This window comes from Rhinoraja longicauda, chromosome 10 (assembly GCF_053455715.1).
Source record: "Rhinoraja longicauda isolate Sanriku21f chromosome 10, sRhiLon1.1, whole genome shotgun sequence".
Classification (NCBI taxonomy): Eukaryota; Metazoa; Chordata; class Chondrichthyes; order Rajiformes; family Arhynchobatidae; genus Rhinoraja; species Rhinoraja longicauda.
Genome location: NC_135962.1, coordinates 6120131 through 6143937, shown reverse-complemented (window position 1 = coordinate 6143937; position 23807 = coordinate 6120131). Strand labels below are relative to the sequence as shown.

At 43.0% G+C, this 23807-nt stretch overlaps 1 protein-coding gene across 6 annotated transcripts in view; it reads left to right on the top strand.

The window, feature by feature from the left end:
• The window catches only part of LOC144597168 (uncharacterized), a 140131-nt gene that overhangs the window by 100450 nt on the left and 15874 nt on the right, over window positions 1-23807 (top strand). For 4 of the 6 annotated variants that reach the window (XM_078406146.1, XM_078406141.1, XM_078406140.1 and 1 more), the window contains 2 exons: window positions 5540-5588; window positions 18003-18789. In XM_078406146.1, coding sequence (XP_078262272.1) covers window positions 5540-5588; window positions 18003-18789 — 836 coding nt within the window. The remainder of the gene's footprint in view (window positions 1-5539; window positions 5589-18002; window positions 18790-23807) is intronic. The other 2 variants (XR_013547706.1, XM_078406144.1) reach the window with 2 other exon arrangements.

Sequence of the window (23807 nt, the reverse complement as noted above, 5' to 3'; positions counted from 1 at the left end):
GTAGTGCCTCGACGGGCGCTTTGACCATGTTCACCTGGATATCGTGGGGCCACTGCCTCCATCTCGGGGTGCCTCGCATCTTGTGACGGTGGAGGACCGTTTTACGCAGTGGCCAGAGGCCATTCCACTTCTGGACACTTCTGCCCTGTCGTGTGCTCGCGCCCTCGTGGCCCACTAGATTGCCCGTTTCGGGGTGCCGTTGGACATTTCCTCGGACCGGGTGCCCAGTTCACGTCTGAGCTGTGGTCCACCATGGCTCGCCTGTTGGGGACACAGCTTCACCACACGACGGTGAATCATCCCCAGTCTAAAGGGTTGGTGGAGCGGTCCCACCGCCATCTCAAGGCCGCGTCGAAGGCATGTCTCACGGGCCCCAAATGGATTGATGAGTTGTCGTGGGTTTTGCTGGGCATTCGGACCACCCCAAAGGAGGATTTGGCTTCGTCCTCAGCCAAATTAGTCTATGGCGTCCAGCTCACTGTTCCCGGGGAATTTATTCCGGCCGCTGGTGCATCCCGGGAGCAGCCGTCATCTGGGTTGGTTTACGGGAGAACATCGGCGCCCTGTCTCCTGTCCCGTCGTCTCGCCATGGGGTGGCTCCTGCCCATGTGCCGCTAGTTCTCATGGACTGTTCGTATGTTTTTCTGCGCCGCGACACCCACAGGTCGCCTTTGCAGCGCCCATATGAGGGTCCCTTTCAGGTGCTGCAGCATGGGCCTACTACTTTTGTTTTGGACATGGATGGTCGGCGGGAGACTGTCTGTGGCTCATTTGAAGCCGGCTCATTTGGACCTTAGCGAGCCAGTGCTGGGCATTCGGACCACCCCAAAGCCACGTCGTCGGGGTCGTCCGTCGTCCCGGTTGCTGCCTCGTTCGTCCGTACCCGGCGTGTCCCCTGTGCGTGGGGACATATGCACGAGGTCCGGCCGCCTCGTTCGTCTTCCCGTTCGCTTCCGTGCCTCTTGTTCTGGGGGAAGGGGGGTCCAGTGGCGGTCCCTGGTGGTGAGCCACGAGTGGTGCGAACCTTCGGCTCGGGCGGTGGGGCCACGGAACTTGGAATGTGGAGGAGTGCCGTTGATAGGGGAGTTCCAGGAGGAGCTGAACTGGTTGGGGGGTTGGGGAGCTGTATGGTGCTTGAGTAACAAAGAAAACTTCACTTGATATGTGTCCCGTTTCATTGGCTTTGCTTGACACTTGTGTCCCGCTTCAATCTATACTTATTAATCCCATCTATTTTTATTATATAACAGAGCTTTATTTATTTATTTATACTATCTTCCAGCACTTTTATGCCTGAGTGATTCAAGTGCTTGTCTAGACACTTAAATATTGTCAATGACAATGTTCCCTCCACTTTCCCTGGCAGTGTATTCCAAGTACTTGCCACTCTATCAAATCCACTGTAAATCTCTTCTGCCTTACCCTATATCTATGCCCTTTATTTTTATCTACCTCTGATATGGGGAAATGTTTCCTACAGTCTTCCCATCTATTCCTCTCCATAGATTTCTCTCATGGACCATCCATTCTGTTTACAAAGTAATAGATGCCACATTCAAGAAGTGTTACAAGTATGTTGCCAGAACTCGTAGACCTGGGCTAGAGGAAGAAGTTGTGCAGGCCAGGATTTTATTCCTTCGAATGCAGAAGGATGAAGGATGATCTTATAGAGGTGTATCAAATCATGAGGGGAACGGATAGGATGAACACACAGTCTTTGCCCAGGATAGAGAAATCAACACTATAGGTTTAAGGTATAAACCTATAGAGAGGGGTAAGATTTAATAGGAACCTGCAAAACTTTTTCAGATAGAGTGTGACGGGGATATGGAACGAGCTGCCAGAGAACGTAGTCGAGGTAGGTACAATAACAACACTTAAAAGACATTTGAACAGATAGCTGGATTGGAAATGTTTCGAGGGATATGGGTCAAACACAGACAGATAAATTAAATGTCAAATTGTAAAAGAAGAAAATCACACTAAATGAAAGTGCGAATTTGTTTTCTGGAAGAAACTCTGTTTCTGGAATCTTAGCTTGGCTTTGGATACTTTCATGCTCAGATTCACTTTCATGTTCATGTGATTTCTGCACATTAATAATATTATTAACAATTAATAATCATTATTATTATTTATTAATAATTAATAATTATTAATATATTATTATAAGATTACATAGATTACAGAACAAACCCCTTATGTGCTCAAACATTTCAGCACTGTTTGGAACAACTTGAGGAATCCTCTTTGATTTGATACTGTAGTTGTTCAAATGCTGAACTTTAAAATCATCCTTCAAAACAACATCATCAACAGTATAAGAAAATAACTGCAGATGCTGGTACAAATCGATTTATTTTGTTCGGATAATGAATGATAAGGATTCCATCCATCTTTTCTTAAATTGTGGGGTGACGTAATATCCAGAAAAAGTCACAATCCAATCCTTTTGTCATATTAGTCACTTCATGCCTGAGTGTCAGTTGTGTGCACTGATGTTTACTTTGACCTTTCAATTTTGAACAGGCCCTCTGAGCTTGCCGCAACCAGTGACCACCCCTGTACACTAGCACTATCCTACATAATAGGGACAATTTACAATTTTTACCAAACCAATTAACCGGCAAACCTGTACATCTTTGGACAGTGAGAGGAAATCGGAGCACCCGGAGAAAGCCCACACAGTCACAGAGAGAGTCACAAGGCGGCACAGTGGCGCAGCGGTAGAGTTGCTGCCTTACAGCGAATGCAGCGCCGGAGACTCAGGTTCGATCCTGACTACGGGCGCCGTCTGTACGGAGTTTGTACGTTCTCCCCGTGACCTGCGTGGGTTTTCTCCGAGATTTTCGGTTTCCTCCCACACTCCAAAGACGTACAGGTATGTAGGTTAATTGACTGGGTAAATGTAAAAATTGTCCCTAGTATGTGTAGGATAGTGTTAATGTGCGGACTCGGTGGGCCGAAGGGCCTGTTTCCGCGCTGTATCTCTAAATCTAAAATCTAAAAAAATCTAAATCACATAATCAGGATCGAGCTCAGGTCTCTGGCACTGTGAGGCAGCAAGTCTACTGCTGCTCCACTGTGCGGCATTTTGATAAGACAAACCAGGGCAGGATTTATACTGTAAATGAGAGGGCTCTGAAGATAGTTGTAGAACAGAGAGACCTCAGGGTGCCAGTATATAGTTCCGCAAATGTGGCAAAACAGATGGACAGATTTGTGGAGATGGCATTTGGCATATTGATCTTCATTGGTCAGGGTATGGGATAGGAGCTAGGGCGTCACGTTACGGGTGTACAAGGTAAGGTCACAATTGGAGTACTGTGTATGGTTCTGGTCACCCTGCTATAGAATGTCATTAAATTGAAAAAGGGAGGCTGAATAGGCAGAAATATTTTCCCAGGAACATGGCAGGCTGATGGGTAAATATACAAGTTCATAAAATAATGAGGGGGCATAGATAAGGTGAATAGCCACATTTCTCTCCTCTATTAGGGGACTCCAAAACTAGAGGACACATGTTTAAGGTGAGAGGAGAAAGATTTAAAAGGAACGAGGGACAGAGAGTGGTGCATGAAACAAGTTACCAGGGCAAGTGGTAGTGGAGGTGGGTACATTTACGACATTTAAAGGACACTTGGACAGATACATGGGGAAGAAAGGACTGGAGGGATATGGGCCGGGCGAAGGTAAGTGGGACTAGCTCAGTTGGGGCAACTTGGTCGGCATTGATAAGGGCCCATTTCTGTGCTGTCTAACTCTGTGCCTCAAACGATATACACTTCACAACTGTGACCTGAGTTACTATGGTGGGAAGACAGGAGGTTGCAGGAGAAAATTGGAACACGTTATTTTCGAGGGATGAAGAGAAACAATGCAACTGTCTCCATGAGCCCCCAATAAAAGCTGGAAATGACAGCTCCTGCCTTCCTTCAGTTTCATATGAATGGTTGTCAATAGCTGAGAAGTGTAGTCTCATTAACAAGATGACTGTCATCCTGCTAATATATCGGTGTCACTTGAACTACCCACATCTGCCATGATTTAAACAGAAGTATTCAGATCGTGGCATTATGGAGTGGGATGGGAACAGTGGAGTCAGCTTTCCGAGTTCACTAATATAAGTCTTCTGACTCTTATCTTTGTTTACGTTTAAGTCCCACCCTCTCCTCTGTGGATTTAAAATAATAAATGAAAATATCGCAAAGCATAAAACAAATATGTTTTCATGTTTAAGAACGAATAAAATTGTTTCCTGGAAAATGGGAAAATAAGCCTTGTTATCTATGTTGTCAGCCAAACAGATGTATTTTCCATTATTTGTGAAAAATATGCCTCTGGTAGATACAAAATGCTGGAGTAACTCAACGGAACAGGCAGCATCTCTCTGGTAGTAAGGTCATCAATCCTTGTAGTTTTCTTTTTTTTTTTTACTGCAAAAAATCTGAGGTTAGGAGTATTACGAGCAACAAGAATATGAAATGTAATACTATATGAATAGGGAAGGAAAAAAGTCGTAAATTAGGACTGTGTAGCTTTGGCCAATCAGAAGAAAAGTTACTTTGTTCATTTATACCAGATCGCAAAGCGAAGGAATAGCAGTTGAAATAGAATGTTTGGCAACATGAGAATTGTAAATAAATATTTTAAATTCAGGGACTGATGGACATTTGAACACTAGGAGAAGGTAAGAGTATGGAAATGGATGGGAACATTGAACAATGTACATTGAAGAGGCAGCCCTGACGCGTCAAAGTGCCTTCTCCCTCGCTCGTATTATACAATACAATACATCTTTATTGTCATTGTACAGGGGTACAATGAGATTGGGAATGCACCTCCCATACGATGCAATAAATTAATTAGCTAATCAGTATAAATTTAGACAACCCAGTGAAACAAAATTTGAAACAGTTTTAAAACAGTATAGAGTTCAAGTAGGTCTATGCCGGTTCACTGTGCGATGTGACCATCCGGCTCAGCAGGACCCGTTCATAGCAGCTATGGCCCTGGGGATGAAGCTGTTCCTGAGTCTGGAGGTGCGGGCGTAGAAGGCCTTGTATCGTCTGCTCGATGGTAGTAGTTCGAACAGACTGTTGCAGGGGTGTGAAGAGTCTTTGTGGATGCTGGTGGCTTTTCTGAGGCATCGTGTGTTGTAGATGCCCTCCAAGGCTGGTAGCTGTGTTCCGATAGTCTTCTGAGCTCTATGGACTACCCGCTGAAGAGCTCTCCTCTCTGCCTCCGTTTTTGCAATTTTTCAGTGCATACTTTCATTTTCTTAATCCTGTATGGGTAATTTTTACTTGAAGTTATAAATTTGTGGAGTACGTTTTACATAATTTGTTGAAGTGATCAATTAAGTAACAGAATCATATTAGTAAATTGAAACATGGAATTGTATTATATGATAATAGTAATAATGTAGTAATAATAAGTAATAGTAATAATAGTAATAATGAAACTGGATTACTAAATTGTGTATTGGAAGGGTTATTGTACAATAAGCTAATGTGACTATCATTTATTATATAAACAGGATGGATAACAAAGCAAAGACCGACATACAAAGAGATGCTGTGGAACAAGTATGTATGAGATTCTGCTAATCTAAGGTCATTGTAAATATATTGGAAATCTTTCCTTTTCTGTTTCCTTTTCACTTATTTTTTAAATTTCTAATAAAATATGAACGCTTTTAACAAGCCAGAGTAAGTTAGAAAATGTATTTCATAAATGAAAGTAAAAATGGACCAGGTGTAAACTCTCTCCGATCAAACAGTACTGATTTGGAATGATGTCAATACTGGCTATCAAGGGCACATCTGAGGCCAGCGACAGTCATGAAAAAGTGCACAAACCCAATATTTATTGTATTTGAAAAATATATGTTAACCTTTGGGATTATAAGCATTAAGTCAACAGTCTTGCCCCCAAAATCCTTCCTCAGTGTAAACTGTTGCAGCAAAACTTAATAACTGTCTGATGACAGAATTTTGTTTTTTTTCCCCCTCATATTCTTAAACTCAATTTTGTAATGTAAAAGTGGAGAAAAACTTGTAAAGTCCCACAAATTTCCTGCTGTCAGCATCAAGATAGAGTGCTTGGAGGTAGCCACATAAATGAGCAGCAAAGGGTGCTGTACCCTTCTGCTAGTTTCAGTGTTGAACTAGTTTATCAGTTCAGAAAGGGAAGCATCGAGCATATGCACATTTGATGAACCATTACATCCCTCGCCTCAGTCTGGATTCAGCTCTGATCCAGCATATCCTCCTCACATCAACGTATCTTGCAGGTATATCTTGTGTAAGAAAATAACTGCAGATGCTGGTACAAATCGAAGGTATTTATTCACAAAATGCTGGAGTAACTCAGCAGGTCAAGCAGCATCTCAGGAGAGAAGGAATGGGTGATGTTTCGGGTCGAGGCCCTTCTTCAGACTGATGTCAGGGGGGCGGGACAAAGGAAGGATATAGGTGGAGACAGGAAGATAGAGGGAGAACTGGGGGGGGGGGGGAAGAGAGGGACAGAGGGGCTATCTAAAGTTGCAGGTATATCTTTCTCATTCTCCAACTACTCGGCCACCACAGGCACTCAGTCTCAACTTAACACAATCTTACTGTTGCCACTTGCCACAGTATTTATGCGCATGTACACCATTTACCACTAATCTTAATCATAGGTCTTTTTCTTTTACATAAGGAAGGAGTATAGAGCGGTAGGGCCAGGAGTAACTTAACTGTAGTTCTGTTGGTAATCAGAGAAGCATCAGAAACGAGGAGAAAGTTCCAGCTCATTTAACCATATTGCACACAGTATTTATGCGCATGTGAATAAGAATAACATGTACCAACCTAGTAACACCTTACCTTGACAGGCTCAACTAGATGTTTATTCTAAAAGTTAAAGACTGCAAATGCAGAAAACTTGAATTACTGTAAGAGCAGAAAATGTTCTGCAGGCAATATTTGTGGAGAAAGAATGAGTTAACATTTCAGGTTAATGACATGTTAGCCATCTCTCCATCAACAACTATTGCCCTTTTCCCATTCTCAGGGGATGCAGCACTTGCCCTTTACCTCTTCCCATCAGGAATCAGCGCCGCTGCTCCACTCTCTTGCCCGGCCCCGCCTCCCTCTAACGCAGCAAAATAAGAACAAACACAAGTGTAGTTGCTGTTCAGAACCCCCACATCCCCGGGGTGAGAGGCGGCGGCGGCGAGGAGGGAAGTTTCACTTGTGTTTGTTTGTATTTCGCTGCGTTCGAGGGAGACGGGGCCGGAGAAGAGAGTGGAGCAGCGGCGCAGATCTCGCTGGTTCTGGGAGAGAGAGCGGGAGGGAGGGAGAGAGGGAGGGAGCAGCACTCACTGACGCCCTCCCCCTCCCCGCCTTCCTGCTCTCACCTGCTACCCAGACTCTCTCTCCCCCCCCCCCCCCCTCCCCAGGTTGAGCGGCGGTGAGGAGGGAAGCTTCGAGGGGGCGCTGCGATCTCTCGCCTTGACCCAGCTCTGGGTCGGTGGTGATCCGCTCTCCGGCGAACCTTCGCCGGCAGCTTCTGCCTCCAGTCCCCGCTGTCTAAGAGCTTGCTGCGGGCCGGATAAAATCTCATGGCGGGCCGGATGTGCCATAGTTTGGGGATCCTTGCTGTATACCGTTAGCTTGCTCTCCATGGCCCCCATGCGATCTAACCTTCCAAACAGCCCACCATGCAGAATCTTATCGAAGGCTTTGCCGAAATCCATATAGACAACGTTTACAGCCTTGCCCTCGCCAACCTTCTTGGTTACTTCAAAAAACACAATCAATTCGTATGAACACGATTTCCCACATACAAAACCATGCTGACTATCCCTAATCAGCCTCTGTCTATCCAGATGTCTACCTTATCCCTCAGAATCCTCTCCTGTAACTTATCTACCACAGATATTAGGCTCACTGGTCTATAGTTCCCGGGCTTTTCCTTGCAACTTTCTTAAATAGAAGCACAATATTAACCACCCTCCAGTAATCTGATACCTCACCTAACGAACCGGTATCTCACCTATCGATGATTCATATATGTTAGCTGGGACTCCTACAATTTCTTCTGTAACTCCCCACATGTCCTCAGATATGTCTGATGAAGTCAGAGAGATTTATCTACCTTCATATGCCGTAGGACGTCTAGCACCTTCATGTTAATACGGACTGTCCTCAAGACATCTCCATTAACTGTCCCAAGTTCCCTGGCTTTCATGTCTGATTCTACGACAAAAACAGAGGATAAATACTCATGGAGGACTTTGCCCATCTCCCATCTTTGCGCATACATAGATGGCTGCTTTGGTTTGTGAGGGGGCATATTCTCTCTCTGGTTAGACTCCTTCCCTTAATGTACATCAAATCTCTTTGGCTTCTTAATTTTATCTGCTAGAGCTATCTCCTCTCCTCTTTTTACCTCCTGATTTCCTTCCTAAGAGTGTGCCTCAATCCCCTAAACTCCTCCAGGGATGCACCTGATGTCAGCTGCCTATACTTGGCCCATGTCTCCATCTTTTTCCTGACCAGAGTTTCAGTTTCTCTCAACATTAAAGCTTCCTTACTCCCATCTGCCTTGCCCCTCACTCTAAAAGAAACATGCACGCTTTGAAACTCTCACCATTATTCTTTTAAAAATCTCACTTTCAGAATGTCCTTATCCCTGCAAACAACCTACTCCAATCAACTTTAGCAAGTTAGACACAAAGTGCTGGAGTAACTCAACAGGTCAGGCAGCATCTCTGGAGAACATGAATAGGTGATGTTTCGGGTCGGAACCTTTCTTCAAACTTGAACTCAATAGATGATGCCTGACAATGTCAGTCTGAAGAAGGACTGAAAAACATCATCTATCCATGTTCTCCAAAGATACAGCCTGACCCGCTGAGTTACTCCTGCACTTTGTGTCCTTTTTTTTGTAAATTAGCATCTGCAGTTCCTTGCTTCTATGCTCTGACTTTAGCAAGTTCCTATTTAATACCATCAACGTTGGCTTTGTCCCAATTCAGAACTATAAATTGTGGGCCAGCCCTGTTCTTATATCTATTTTAAACCTAATAGAACTGTGGTTGTTGGTCCCAGTACTGACTACTAATTGGTAGTGAAAAGTATGTTACCTAATCTGTAGCTTCTGCCGACAGACATCAGACAGCTCACATTTTAAGGTGGATGAGGCCTTCTGATGCATAGGGATCTTCCCTGCACATACAGAAAAAATGCTCTTCACTTAGAATCGATAATTTTAGCATATTGGTCATTGCAGAGATATCATTATCAACATGTAGAGCTTGAGGCCCCCTGAGAGTATAATCATGGGAGCAAGGCAAAAATGTTGGACTATGTCCTCAGTGGATCTGCAGTTATTGTCATGCAGAGTTACAAGTGCAGGTTCACAGTGTCAGTCATTATCACATGGACTGACCAGAGGGTCAGAGATGATGAGGTGGTCATTTGCTGCTAATGCTAATTAATCATCATTACAGCAAGAAATTGAACCAATATTAGCGGCTTTGGAAATGGTGAAATATATCATGAGGGACCCAAGGTGCCGGGTGGAACATTTCCCAGTTAATGCACTGCAACAGTGAATTCCCTCAGAACTCGATGTTAAAATGTGAAGCAAAAGAAACTGCACCAGTCTGAAGCAGCGTCCTGACCTCAGTTCAGTTTAGTTTATTGTCACGTGTACCGAGGTACATAGAATAGCTTTATGTCGCGTGCTAACCTCCCTTCACAGATGCTGCCTGACCTGCTGAGTTTCTCCAGAACTTATTGCATTCAAGTGTGATTTGGCATTTGTGTTTGGAGATGAGAGGAATTAATGTCACTGAAGGTTAGAAGCTGTGGGAGTTGATTGGGGAAACGAGTACTTGACATAAGATGTATTATGCCATGAAGGTTTGGTGCCCATTCGTGTCCATTTAAGAGTGCAGTTCACTGCAAATGACTAACCCAATGCAGGGACAAAGGCATTGAATGAAGAATTTGGGACATAATAAGGCCAACATTTATTGGCCAGTCGCAGTTGTACTGGGGATGGTGGTAGTGAGCGACATTCTTGAACTACTGCAATTGTTCTAGAAAGTATACCTACTTTGCAATTAGCAGGAAGTCCCATGATTTAGATGCAGCAACAATGAAGGATGGTGAAATACCTCCAAGTCAGATGGTGTGCATCTTGGAGAGGATTCTGCAGATACTGGTGTTCCCATCTGCCTGTTGCACTTGTCCTTCTTCGTGGTAGAGGTCATCAGTCTGAGAGGTCCTGATGGAGTAGCCTGGGCAAGTAACTGCACTACTCTGTATAGATGACAGGCACTGTGCAGGAAGTAAATCTTTGTTGGAGTGGCGAATGGAGTACTGATAAAGTGGACTGCTTTGCCCTGATGGTGTCAAGGCACTGCACTCATCCAGGCAAGTGGAGAGTATTCCATCATGCTCCTAATTTGTGCAGTGTAGATTTTGAGAAGGCCTTGGAGTATTAGAAAAGGAAAGGCCTTGGGTATCAGGAGGTGAGTCACTGGATACCAAGCTTCTGCCTGATACTTGCGGACAGTTAACTTTTCTGATGGAGTGCCCTGGGGCAGAACTGGCTAGCTCTGATAAAGCAGGTTTCCGGAAACTATTAAATTCAAGATTGAGATATGAGCGAGGGGAGTGGGGTGGAGAATTAAAGTGACAGGCAGCTGGAAGATCGGGTCTCCTTTGTAATCACCAAGGATGAATGTACACTGCAATCTCAGCATAACTCTCCTCATTATTTTGTGATTTTAGATATACCACATGTATCATTGTCCCATGCCAGATGGAGATTATGTAAATGTTAGTCTCACTTGTAAATGGAGTAGCGTTGCAATGTGAGTGTTGAAGTATTCTTCTAACATCCGTGTTATATTGAGTTTGCACAATAATTGCAAGAAAGGAAGTGCAGCAAATGATCGCTAGATTGAGTCTGGATATTGCAGACTTTGGATATGATGAGTTATTTCGGAGTCTGGGTCCACTCTGAAGGAGAGGTGTCCTCAAAGATTTGACAGGATAGATGTGGAGTGGTCTTTCTCTGAGCTACATCTGTGAAATCGGTCTCAAAAGAAGTCAGCCATTCAGGATGGAGTTATGAAGAAAGTCTTCACACATAAATGGGTGAAAATGTGGAATTCTGTACCCAAAGGAGCTGTGGAGGCTCAGCCATGAGTACATTCAAGACTGGGATAATCGATTTTTAGATATTAGAGTCAAGGTTTGGAAGTTAGTGCCGCACAATGGTGGCTGAGAGAAAAGCTCAGTTGTGATCTGAGTGAATGGCAGGTTATGTATTCCTGCTTCTGTTTGTTACATTCCTGCTGGGGCTGTAGACAAAAGTTGATCCTTTGTGTAATGGCTAGCTTCTCGTCTTCCTTATAAAGCACAAAAAGAAGTTTACCATTTGACGTAGAAACGGGAGCAGATACCTTTCTGACGCAAATAACAACAGAGAGATCTCCACGACGTAGTAGTTAGACGTTTATTTGAAGTTGCAATAAAATATATTGACATATCTCTTGTCATTGAGTTATTATGACTCGTTGTTAACTTGTTGTGGTAAAAATCTAATATCTTATCGTCGTCCCTACGTAACGTATTATGACTCGTCGTTAACTTGTTGTGGTAGAAATCTAATATCTTATCGTCGTTCCTACGTAACTTATGACTTACTAAAATCTTATTATTTTAGCAAGCTTCTGTAATTAAGATTCTTCTTGCTGACCTTATTGTCATCAGGTTTCTTCGTTGTCACACTAAAGCATCACGTAAATGTTAAGCAAGTTATACTAGGGATCTGGTCCCGCCAATGGCACCGCCCGGTCCATGCGTAAGCATAAATCCCCAGGGCCTGATGGTCTGCATCCCAGGGTACTCAGGGAGGTGGCTCTAGAAATAGTGGACGCATTGGTGATCATTTTCCAATGTTCAATAGATTCAGGATCAGTTCCTGTGGATTGGAGGATAGCTAATGTTATCCCACTTTTCAAAAAGGGAGCGAGAGAGAAAACGGGGAATTACAGACCAGTTAGCCTGACTTCAGTGGTGGGGAAGATGCTAGAGTCAATTATTAAAGAGGTAATAACGGTGCATTTGGATAGCAGTAAAAGGATAAGTCCAAGTCAGCATGGATTTATGAAAGGGAAATCATGCTTGATTAATCCTGGAATTTTTTGAGGATGTGACCAGTAAAATGGATGAAGAGGAGCCAGTGGATGTAGTGTATCTAGACTTTCAGAAAGCCTTTGATAAGGTCCCACACGGGAGATTGATGAGCAAAATTAGAGCACATGGTATTGGGGTAGGCTGTTGACATGGATAGAGAATTGGTTGGCAGACAGGAAGCAGAGTAGGAGTAAACAGGTCCTTTTCAGAATGGCAGGCAGTGGCGAGTGGAGTGCCGCAAGGCTCGGTGTTGGGGCCGCAACTGTTTACCATATATATTAATGATTTGGACGAAGGAATTAGAAGTAACACTAACAAGTTTGCAGATGACACAAAGCTGGGTGGCAGTGTGAAATGCGAAGAGGATGTTAGGAGTTGTAGGGTGACCTGGAAAGGTTGAGTGAGTGGGCAGATGCTTGCAGATGCAGTATAATTAGATAAATATGGGGTTATCCACTTTGGCGGCAAAAACAAGGAGGCAGATTATTATCTCAATGGTGTCAGGTTAGATCAGGGGGAAGTGCAGCAAGACCTGGGTGTCCTTGCATACAAGTCACTGAAAGTTGGCGTGCAGGTACAGCAGGCAGTGAAGAAAGCTAATGGCATGTTGGCCTTCATAACGAGAGGACTTCAGTATAGGAGTAAAGAGGTTCTTCTGCAGTTGTATAGGGCCCTGGTAAGACCACATCTGGAGTATTGTTTACAGTTTTGGTCTCCTAATTTGAGGAAGGACATCCCTTGTAATTGAGGCAGTACAGCGTAGGTTCACGAGATTGATCCGTGGGATGGCGGGACTGTCATATGAGGAAAGATTGAAACGACTAGGCTTGTATTCACTGGAGTTTAGAAGGATGAGAGGGGATCTTATAGAGACATAAAATTATAAAAGGACTGGATAAGCTAGATGCAGGAAAAATGTTCCCAATTTCTAGTGCCGACAGTTCTGGCTCAAATCTTTGTCTTTGACTGAAAGAGATGATTGCGCTTTCTGACTGAGAAAGATCTTGTGGACATAAGCATTGTCCTCGGAGCGTTGTTTCAAAAACTCGCATCTCCCTAGCTGTTGACCAGCTCCCAAGGTTCCAATACCTTAGAAGCATTAGTTCCGATGAATAGGTCAATGCCAGAGTCCATTTCAGAAATCTTGACATCCTTCAAGTAAGGCCATTGTTTAAGGTCTTCTTGTCTGGGAATGTTTGATTGTGAAACAGGAATGGTCTTATTGGTAAACACATCGGATAGTTGAACAAAATCATTGTTGTCCAGACCAGCTATTTCCAAACCTGAAATAATATGACTGGTTACAGACTTCACTTGGTTTATGGTTTGCAGGCAAATCCTTCTCCATGGTCCTGAAATTTTCAGCTTTCTTATCAGCCTTTCGCTGCAGAATGTAGATGAACTTCCATTATCCAAGAATGTGTATGTTTGCAACACTGTACTCCCATTGTGGCTCTTTACTTGCACTGGTACAATCGAGAAGATGCAAGCTTCTTCACCGGCCCCGATATGTCCACACACATCGGAGAAAGAGGAGCGGCATCACTCTGGCTTGCCTTTTCCTTCTGATTTGTTTGAACTAGCAGCTTTTCTTTATCTTTTAGTTCCATGTGAAGTATTCCAGGATGATTTCCTCTGCATATAGCACAAGTCAAACGATTCTCGCATCTTCTGTTCATGTGGCCTATCTTTAAGCAGCCAAAGCAGATTTTCTTATCCTTGAAGAAATCCATCCTTTCTTGGTACTCCAACCCATTAATCTGCCAACACTTCTCCAACGTATGACCCATTCTATTACAGAACAGGCAAGGGTCCTTTGACGTCAGCCTTCTTTCCTGTTGTTGTCAGATTTTCTTGCACATATGCTTCAACAGGTTCTGTGTTCATAGCAAAACTGATTCTAGCCATTTTCGGCCTTTCTCTTGGCTTAGTGAAAGTACGTTCTTTAACAGTTGCTGCTGCTTTAGCCTCCTCAATATTCCCATAAAGTGGATCCGATAGTATCTTCACTTGTACCTCTATGAATTTTACCAGGTCAGGAAATTCAGGTGGACGTTCTTTATTTCCCTGAATCTCATATACCCGATCTCTCCACCTTTCTCTGAGCTTATAAGGCAGTTTTAGGATAGTCTTCATATTGGAGGGGATATTCATTTCATTCATATATTTGAGATGAACCATTGCATTATAACAACCTGTAAGGAATAGTGAGAACCCTTGTAATGCTTTTATATCATCTGGCTTGAAAGCTGGCCAGGCCAATGCTCTGGTTATATAAGCAGCGGCAATCTTCCGCTTGTGGCCAAAATGCTCTTTAAGCAGCTTCCTCACCTTTTGATAGCCCTGATTCGAAGGTAAATGTTGACAGCTGCGGACTAATTATCTTGCTGGTCCTTTTGTATATTCCAAAAGTGATTGTGTAAGAAAATAACTGCAGATGCTGGTACAAATCGACGGTATTTATTCACAAAATGCTGGAGTAACTCAGCAGGTTAGGCAGAATCTCAGGAGAGAAGGAATGGGCAACGTTTTGGGTCTCGACCCAAAACGTCGCCCATTCCTTCTCTCCTGAGATGCTGCCTGACCTGCTGAGTTACTCCAGCATTTTGTGAATAAATACCTTCGATTTGTACCAGCATCTGCAGTTATTTTCTTACACAATCACTTCCATCCTCAGTCTTTTTCTCTACTCCTCTCTCAAATGCCTTGTTAAAAAGTTGATATTGCAAAGGACTACCATCATACATACACAGGAATGTCCCTTGGTGGTAGAGTGGAAGAAGATTTTGTTTCGCCAGAGGTTCCGTGATTTGATTTTGCCTCCGTAATAGGCCACGCATATTACTTCGGTCTCCATCATGACGTTCCGGGGATTTAGTGCGAGCACGTCCCCTGCTCACCCCTTAGTTCATGATCCCTTGCCGTCCGTCCTTGAAGAGGGTGTTGGGTTACGTGTGCCGTATCACTAGTTTTAGCAAATGGTCTCCATTGTTTGTTTCGGTGTAACAACCTGTGGCTCCCATGGCAAGTATTCAGCTGCATGGGGGTCTCGCTTAGCTGACAATTGTCTTGGAGGAGCTTCTTTATCCAGATAAGAACCATATCAGATATATCAGATACTATCGAGAATAATATCAGATACTATCGAGCTGCTTCTTGATTTTATAGCACCGTGTACTGAGCGTAGCTTTGATCTTTGCCATTTCAGCACTTAGTTTCAATTGTTCCTTCTGTCTTTTCAGTCGATCACTCTCCCTTCCCCAATCTTCTTCTTCGTGCAGTTGGCTTCTCTTCTGTTCTTCTTCTTCTTCTTGCAGTTGTCTTCTCTTCCGTTCTTCTAATTGCCATTCTTGGGCCTCAATCTCATGCATACCTTCCATGAAGGCAGCCTGTTCAGCAAGAACGGCCATTTTGACATCGGCCTCCTTACGAGCAGAGCGTGTCGAAGATGCACGAGATGTGATCGTCAGCTTAGAGCCTGAGATATTTGAGGCACGTTCTTCAGGTCTTATGGAGTCTATGGCTACGCCACTCTGGCATGAAGCACCCTCGAAATCAGAGGGTGTGGTCTTATGACCAACTTGGCTGAGCCACTCAGCAACTTCCTCTTCAAATTGGTTGAGAGCGTCCTTTATTTGGCACATCCATTTACCTTGCTTTTCAAATTCTTCTGCAGCCAGTTGTAATTGTTTCAACATTTCATTTTCCTCATCGAGTTCATCCTTGAGGTGGTTAAATTGAATCAGGTTGAACCGTACCTCTTGTACCTTTTCAGCTGATTTAATTAGTTCTGTAGTGTTTTCCATTAACCTGTCAGCTTGTTTGCATTTGGTTTTCTTCATCTTTTCATATTTTTCAAGGGTTAAATTAAGACCTATGGTCGTAAGCTTGATTGCCCTTTTTACCACCTTAGGCCTTGTTCCGATGTCGCCTATTGCCACATTGTGACTAAACATCCGATTTAATCACAGACATACTGCTGCTTTGCTTCGAAGACGCGCAGATGTTTGTCTTGTCTTCTTTGGAATGGAAAACAAGACATAACCAGCTTCTCTCAAGGTCATTTCTTTGTTCTCAACATTCCAAACTCTTTGGTACCAGCTACGGAAAAAACAGCTTTCCAAAAAGCTTACTGCAATTAACGGGCTTTCTTATAAACCAATTTAACGCAGATATCGGTTTCTTATCTTCAAAGCTTAGCGACCAACAATCCTATGTTTCAATTGCTACAAAGCTTCAGTCTCTATACAAGAGCTAATTAACTTAAAATAACGCTTGAGACGGATTTGTATCTCAGTCACCGTGGGTAGCTTGTTCTTCGCGGTTGAGAAGTTTTGGCAATAACTCCAGGTCAGTTAAGCTCTATGCTTCGTCGAACACGAAGGCACGCTCTGGCTTACGTTCCTGCAGAGTAGATTCAAACAGTTTGCTCCAACTGTGGTAGATTTATGATGAATCTACGATGTCACGAATTGAGATTTTTACAATGTAATGGCTAGCTTCTCGTCTTCCTTATATAGCACAAAAAGAAGCTTACCATTTGACGTAGAAATGGGAGCAGATACCTTTCTTACGCAAATAACAACAGAGAGATCTCCACGACGTAGTAGTTAGACTTTTATTTGAAGTTGCAATAAAATATATTGACATATCTCTTGTCTTTGACTTGTTATAACTCGTCGTTAACTTGTTGTGATAAAAATCTAATCTCTTATTGTCGTTCCTATGTAACTTATGACTTACTAAAATCTTATTATTTCAGCAAGCTTCTGTAATTAAGATTCTTCTTGCTGACCTTATTGCCAACAGGTTTCTTCGGTGTCACACTAAAGCATTACGTAAATATTAAGCAAGTTATACTAAGGACCTGGTCCCGCCCATGACACCTCCCAGTCCATTCGTAAGCATAATATTAACCCCTTGGTGTCCAAAAATACAGCAGGATACAAAGTAATATAATAATATGCAGAAATAACTAATAAACGTAAAATGGCTCCTACACTTTGTAAGACCAGATGGAGGAGGAAGTAGCAAAATAGAGCATTTGCATTTCACTGATTGTTTCAGGCACCAGAATCTCATATCAAGGACCCTGCTGGCATTCTGCAGCAGACTCCAGATGGCCTCATGGCTCTAGTTAGACAACAGGGATCCTGGAGAGGGGACAGGAGTCATTTGCCCATATGTCAAGTCTCTGTGAAATGTGGCTGCCAAAATAGTGCCAACACAGAGGATTGCGTGAAACTGAAAGGATCATGCAAGCGCCTTGGAAAGATGTCACTAACCAGGAGAAGTTTGTCTTGTGATTAAGTAGTTCCATCTTCACAAAGGAATCTCACGGTCCCACATGAGTGCAGTCCGTTACTCCTATGACCTCAAAACTTATGACCCTTGCTGGTCTCCATTCCAAAGGGAGCTGAAGCAACTATTCCTCAAAGAGGGAGCTTTAATGACACCCCTAATTCGGTGCTGAGTTACAAACTGGCACAAGTCACCCCTACTACTTGACCTACCCCCCTATTGTGCACTGCTGTGGCAACTTACAGGTCTGCATCAGCACTAATTCAGAAAACAGCCTCTGGATAGAAAGTTCCCCGTTGCCATGACTAGCAATGTCATCTTAGTATTAGCAACATGTGACCATGTTAATAATCCACTCCTCATGGAAAAATGAGATTGAGATTTTAATTGCTTAAAGTGAGTGGAGACAGTCAGAGAAGAACAACAGCAAAGGGTTTAATGAAAATGAAGGATGTTGAAGGAATGCTGATTTCAGATGCGGTCGTTTTTGATTGACAGGATGCGGGAGAAGATACAGATGATTCGATGAATGTGGAGTGGGACACCAATGAATCAAGTGACTGCCAGGCAAGTTCTTTAGGTACCAAAGAAGTGCAAAGAGCTCTGGTGGATAATGAAGAGACTCTAAACAAGCTAATGCAAAGCAACAGAAAATTGGGTAATTTGTCATTAGCCGAGGAGTTGATGCAGATCAATCCTGTAAAGTACCATAATGTTACAGGCAAATGCAATTCTAGTTCCCCTTCAGAAAATGGGATTTCTGATCACTCTGTTTTGTCAGGGTGTGATTTACAGGATCTTGAAGAGACAGGAAAAGTGTTAAATCGTTGTTCCTCTAAAGACGCTTGTAAACAGAGTAAGAAGTCAATATCGGTTGCCTCTGATGCAAAGTCAGACCAAATCATTGCCACCGAGAAACATGTCGCCTTGAAGGATGGAGTTCCACTTGCACTTAAATTACCTGCTTGTCCTGACGCACTGGGTGATAATTCTGAACTACTGGAGAAAATTGTGACGATTGCTGTTTGTGATGAAGAAGGAAAGATTTTCTCTTCAGCTGCTGATGTTGCAACTAATCATTTGGCAGCTTGTGTGAAATTGCAGGATCAGTCTGCAGAGGGAACTGCTGAAAAGTTGCAACTTGCACTAAAAACAGATCCTCCAGAAATGTTGCATGTTGACCAGGAAATAAGTGCTCCAAATAATTGTGAGGTTCCAAAGCATTATCAAGAGGAACAGTCTGAAGAAAACAAACAGAATTACACTGATTATATGGACGGTAATGGTATGCCTTTTAACATTTTGAACAATGTAAACTATCCTTTATGATGTTTTCACCCTTAGTTTGAAAACTTGATTTGTAGTATTTTGTTATTCATGTGTGCACTCGTGCAGATTCTACTTGTTTTTAGTTACTGAAAAAGGTTGGCGTATTTGTAAGAAAAACTGAAAATATCCATAAAAGTCACAACCGCGGTGGATATATTTATTGCTGTTACCATTTAGCACAGAGCATTTTCAATTCAGTTGCAGTTGGCATCCTGATTGAAAGTTGCTTTAGAGGTTACACCATTTTCCCAATGTGAGCCATTTGGCCCTTTGAGTCTGCTCTACTATTCTGTAAGATAACACGATCCATCATAAACGACATCTTCCAGTACCTTTCCCATGCCCTGTGATTTCTTAAATGCTCAGATATCTATTGATTGCTATTTTCAATTAACATAATAACAGCTTTCATGGCCCTCTGATATAGAGGTTTCCAAAGATTCACCACACCTTCAGTGAAGAATTTTTTTATTAATCTCAGTTCTGAACACCTTATCCTTTATTTTCAACGACTGGTCCTAGACTTCCCAACCAGGTGAAGCATCCTGCCTGCATCCAGCCTGTGGAGTCCTGTAAGCATGTTGAAAGTCTCAATGAGATCTCTTGTTCTTCTAAACTCCATTCACTCTCTGTCAAATGTACCATCCTTTTGACCAGTCACAGGATCATGTGATAGCAGCAGAATTAGGCCATTCAGCCCATCAAGCCTACTCCGCCATTCAATTATGGCTGATCTATCTCTCCCTCTCAACCCCATTCCCTTGCCTTCTCCCCATAACCCCTGACACCCGTACTAATCAAGAATCTATCTATCTCTGCCTTTAAAATATCCATTGACAGCCTCCGCAGCCTTCTGCAGCAATGAATTCCATAGATTCACCACCCTCCGACTAAAGAAATTCCTCCTCATCTCCTTCCTAAAGAAACGTCTTTGAGACTATGACCTCTGATCCTAGACTCTACCATATCCACTCTATCCAAGCCTTTCACTATTCGGAAGTTTCAATGAGGTCCCCCCTAGTGAATCTTCACTGCATTCTTCTGTGGCAAGTAAATCCTTAGATGTTCTTCGGTTCTAACGTACTTTCTGAGAAGAGAAGATAAAAACTGTACCAAATGCTCCATGTTTGGTCTCACCAAAACCCTATTAAAGTGCTGTAAGATTTCCTTACTCAAATTACAAATCCTCTCGTAATTAAAGCTAACTTTCCATTTGGCCTAATTGTTTGTGGAACCTATATGTTTGCCTTCAGGGGATTGTGAAAAGACAAACCCAGTTCATTGAACATGAAAACCTCCCAGTTTAGAATCCTAGATAGGTACTGCATGGAACCAGGCTCCTTAACGCCTCCTCGCCTCCTCACCTCCAACAAAGCTGACCATCAAGTACTCATTTACACTATACCTATGTTAATCACATTTTCATCCTCGGTAGACACAAGATGCTGGAGTAGCTCAGCGGGTCAGGCAGCATCTCTGGAGAGAAGCAATGGGTGACGTTTCCGGTCGAGACCCTTCTTCAGACTGATGTCAGGGGAGGGGGCGGGACAAAGATAGGATGTAGTCGGAGACAGGAAGACTGGTGGGAGAACTGGGATAGAGAGGGAAATCTGAAGTTAGAGAAACCAATGTTGATACCGCTGGGGTGTAAACTACCCAAGTGAAATATGAGGTGCTGTTCCAACAATTTGCGCTGGGCCTCACTCTGGCAATGGAGGAGGCCCAGGACAGAAAGGTCAGATTGGGAATGGGAGGGGGAGTTAAAATGCTGAGCCACTGGGAAATCAGGTTGGTTAAGACAGACTGAGCGGAGGTGTTCAGCGAAATGATCGCCGAGCCTGTGCTTGGTGTCGCCGATGTCGAGAAGTTGACACCTGGAACAGCAGATACAGTAGATGAGGTTGGAGGAGATGCAGGTGAGCCGCTGTCTCGACCCGAAACGTCACCCATTCCTTCTCTCCAGAGATGCTGCCTGGCCCACTGAGTTACTCCAGCATCTTGTGTCTACCTTCGATTTAAACCAGCATCTGCAGTTTTCTTTCCTACACATTTTCATCCTCTCTGTGTTCTCATTAACTCCTACCAGATTCAACCCCCTTCCTACACACTAGGTTAATTTGACAGTGACCAAATAACCTAACAACCAAGATCTTTGGGATATGGCAGGAAACCAAAGAAGCCGGAGGAATCCCATGCAGTCACAGGGAGAATGTGCAAACTCCACATATTCAACAGCCGAGGTCAGGATTATACCCAGGTCTCTAGCTCTGTGAAGTGGTGGCTCCACTAGATGCACCACAGCACCAGCTTCTCACATTTAAGAAATACTCTGCTTTGAAGATAATTGTTCTGTTTCTGCTCCTCAACTTGTGGAATAGTTTAGAATGCTAGGATTAGCATTCTAAACAAAAACTTCACCAAAAAACGTTGCTAGTTTCATTTGCATATAGTGGGCGGTTCTTTTTAAATTAAATGTTTAGTGTCTTGCATTAAGGGATTTATAATATCCCTTAAATATCTCAATAAAAAGAGCCTTTTCAAGTTTCATCCTTATTATTTTGCTCTGAGCATGCTGGCAGGTTTGCAGGCAGAGTCAGATTCATGAAAGATAACATGTAAACTACCACTAGAAATTACAGAAACTTTATTTACTCTTAACTTGGTTTGCATTTAAATTTATTAGTCTTTTCCACTGTTTCAATTGACTTAACTTCCTTTGCATGTGGAAACAAGGGAGGCAACTTGAGCCCGTAAAACAAACGAGGTAGAAAACTTTCTCGAATTTGTTATCACTCATTACTCAAAATTTGAGAGAAATTGAAGTTATTTTATTGTATGTTTCTTGCCATACAATTTAAGGAGTTTAAAACAAAGAACAGTTCGTGAAATTTGGAGGGCATACATTTGCCTTATATCAGTGACTAAGATTGGCTATTTTTTTACTTATTTACATCTTCAAAAAGGTATAGTTTTGAATAGTTTGTAGGATGGGGTTAGGTAAAGACCTTGCTAATTTGGAGAACTCAATAGACAATAGGCAATAGGTGCAGGAGTAGGCCATTCGGCCCTTCGAGCCAGCACCACCATTCAATGTGATCATAGCTGATCATTCTCAATCAGTACCCCGTTCCTGCCTTCTCCCCATACCCCCTGACTCCACTATCCTTAAGAGCTCTATCTAGCTCTCTCTTGAATGCATTCAGAGAATTGGCCTCCACTGCCTTCTGAGGGAGTGAATTCCACAGATTTACAACTCTCTGACTGAAAAAGTTTTTCCTCATCTCCGTTCTAAATGGCCTACCCCTTATTCTTAAACTGTGGCCCCTTGTTCTGGACTCCCCCAACATTGGGAACATGTTTCCTGCCTCTAACCTGTCCAACCCCTTAATAATCTTATATGTTTCAATAAGATCCCCTCTCATCCTTCTTGTATACAAGCCTAGCCGCTCCAGTCTTTCAACATATGACAGTCCCGCCATTCCGGGAATTAACCTAGTAAACCTACGCTGCACGCCCTCAATAGCAAGAATATCCTTCCTCAAATTTGGAGACCAAAACTGCACACAGTACTTCAGGTGCGGTCTCACTAGGGCCCTGTACAACTGCAGAAGGACCTCTTTGCTCCTATACTCAATTCCTCTTGTTATGAAGGCCAACATTCCATTGGCTTTCTTCACTGCCTGCTGTACCTGCATGCTTCCTTTCAGTGACTGAACTCAGTTCTGTTTCTCTGAGATGCCAGCAATTCATCATTCATTTCCTTGTCCTTGTTGCCCATTGCTTTGTCACTTGACCGGACTTGTACTTATTTGCTTTATTTACAGTTGAGTGGTTTGGTGGTTCATTTCATGGACACACAAAGTGGAAGACATTGGTGGTTTGCCTTTCTTGATAAATGTTTACAGGTTCATTGAAAAATTGATTTTCAATGTTTATTTTCTGATCATAACCTGGAAATTAATGAAGCTGCTAAATTCATTTCAAGAACCTGGCATTGTTACAAATCGCAATCAGGACACAATAGACAATAGACAGTAGGTGCAGGAGGAGGCCATTCGGCCCTTCGAGCCAGCACCGCCATTCAATGTGATCATGGCTGATCATTCTCAATCAGTACTCCGTTCCTGCCTTCTCCCCATACCCCCTGACTCTGCTATCCTTAAGAGCTCTATCTAGCTCTCTCGTGAATGCATTCAGAGAATTGGCCTCCACTGCCTTCTGAGGAAAGAATTCCACAGATTCACAACCCTCTGACTGAAAAAGTTTTTCCTCATGACAGTATAAATGAAGTATAAATGAAGTACACATGACAGTATAAATGAAGCATAATATAAAGAGACCAAATGTGCTTTCAGATAGTAATATATCTAATATAATATATCTAAATTAATATAAAATAATATATTTTGTTTTGACTGAATACAAACCAGTGCTTTCTAGAAGATCGGAGAAAGAGGGTGACATTAAATTGTCCTGCTTCTTCAATATTTATTTTGTGATGACTGATAACAAAATATTGGGTATATTTTTAATCCCTCTTCCACTAAAAGGGGTGATTCCTGCACTGGTGATAAGCTCGGATAATGGAGCAGTCAGTGCTTGCAGTCAGCGAGGCATGGATAACTTTCAGGTGTGGACAGAAGAATAACAAGTAAAGTTTGAAGCATAGTGCCAACCTCCAACAGAAGAGAGATCAAACCACCTCCTGTTGATGTTCAGTGGCATTACCAATGCCATCAACACCCAGGGCTGAACATTAACCAGAAACCTAATGAGACCACCCAATAAACACTGTAGCTGGAAGTGCAAGTCAGAAACTGAGTTCTGCAGCAAGCAACTCTTCCGATGCCCAAATTCTTTCCACATGTACAAGGCTCAGGTCAGGAGTGTATTGAAAAACTCTTCACTTGGCCAGGCTGAGTGAGAAAAGCTTAGGGCAAAGTCCAGGACAAAGCTGTCCAATTGTTAATAACC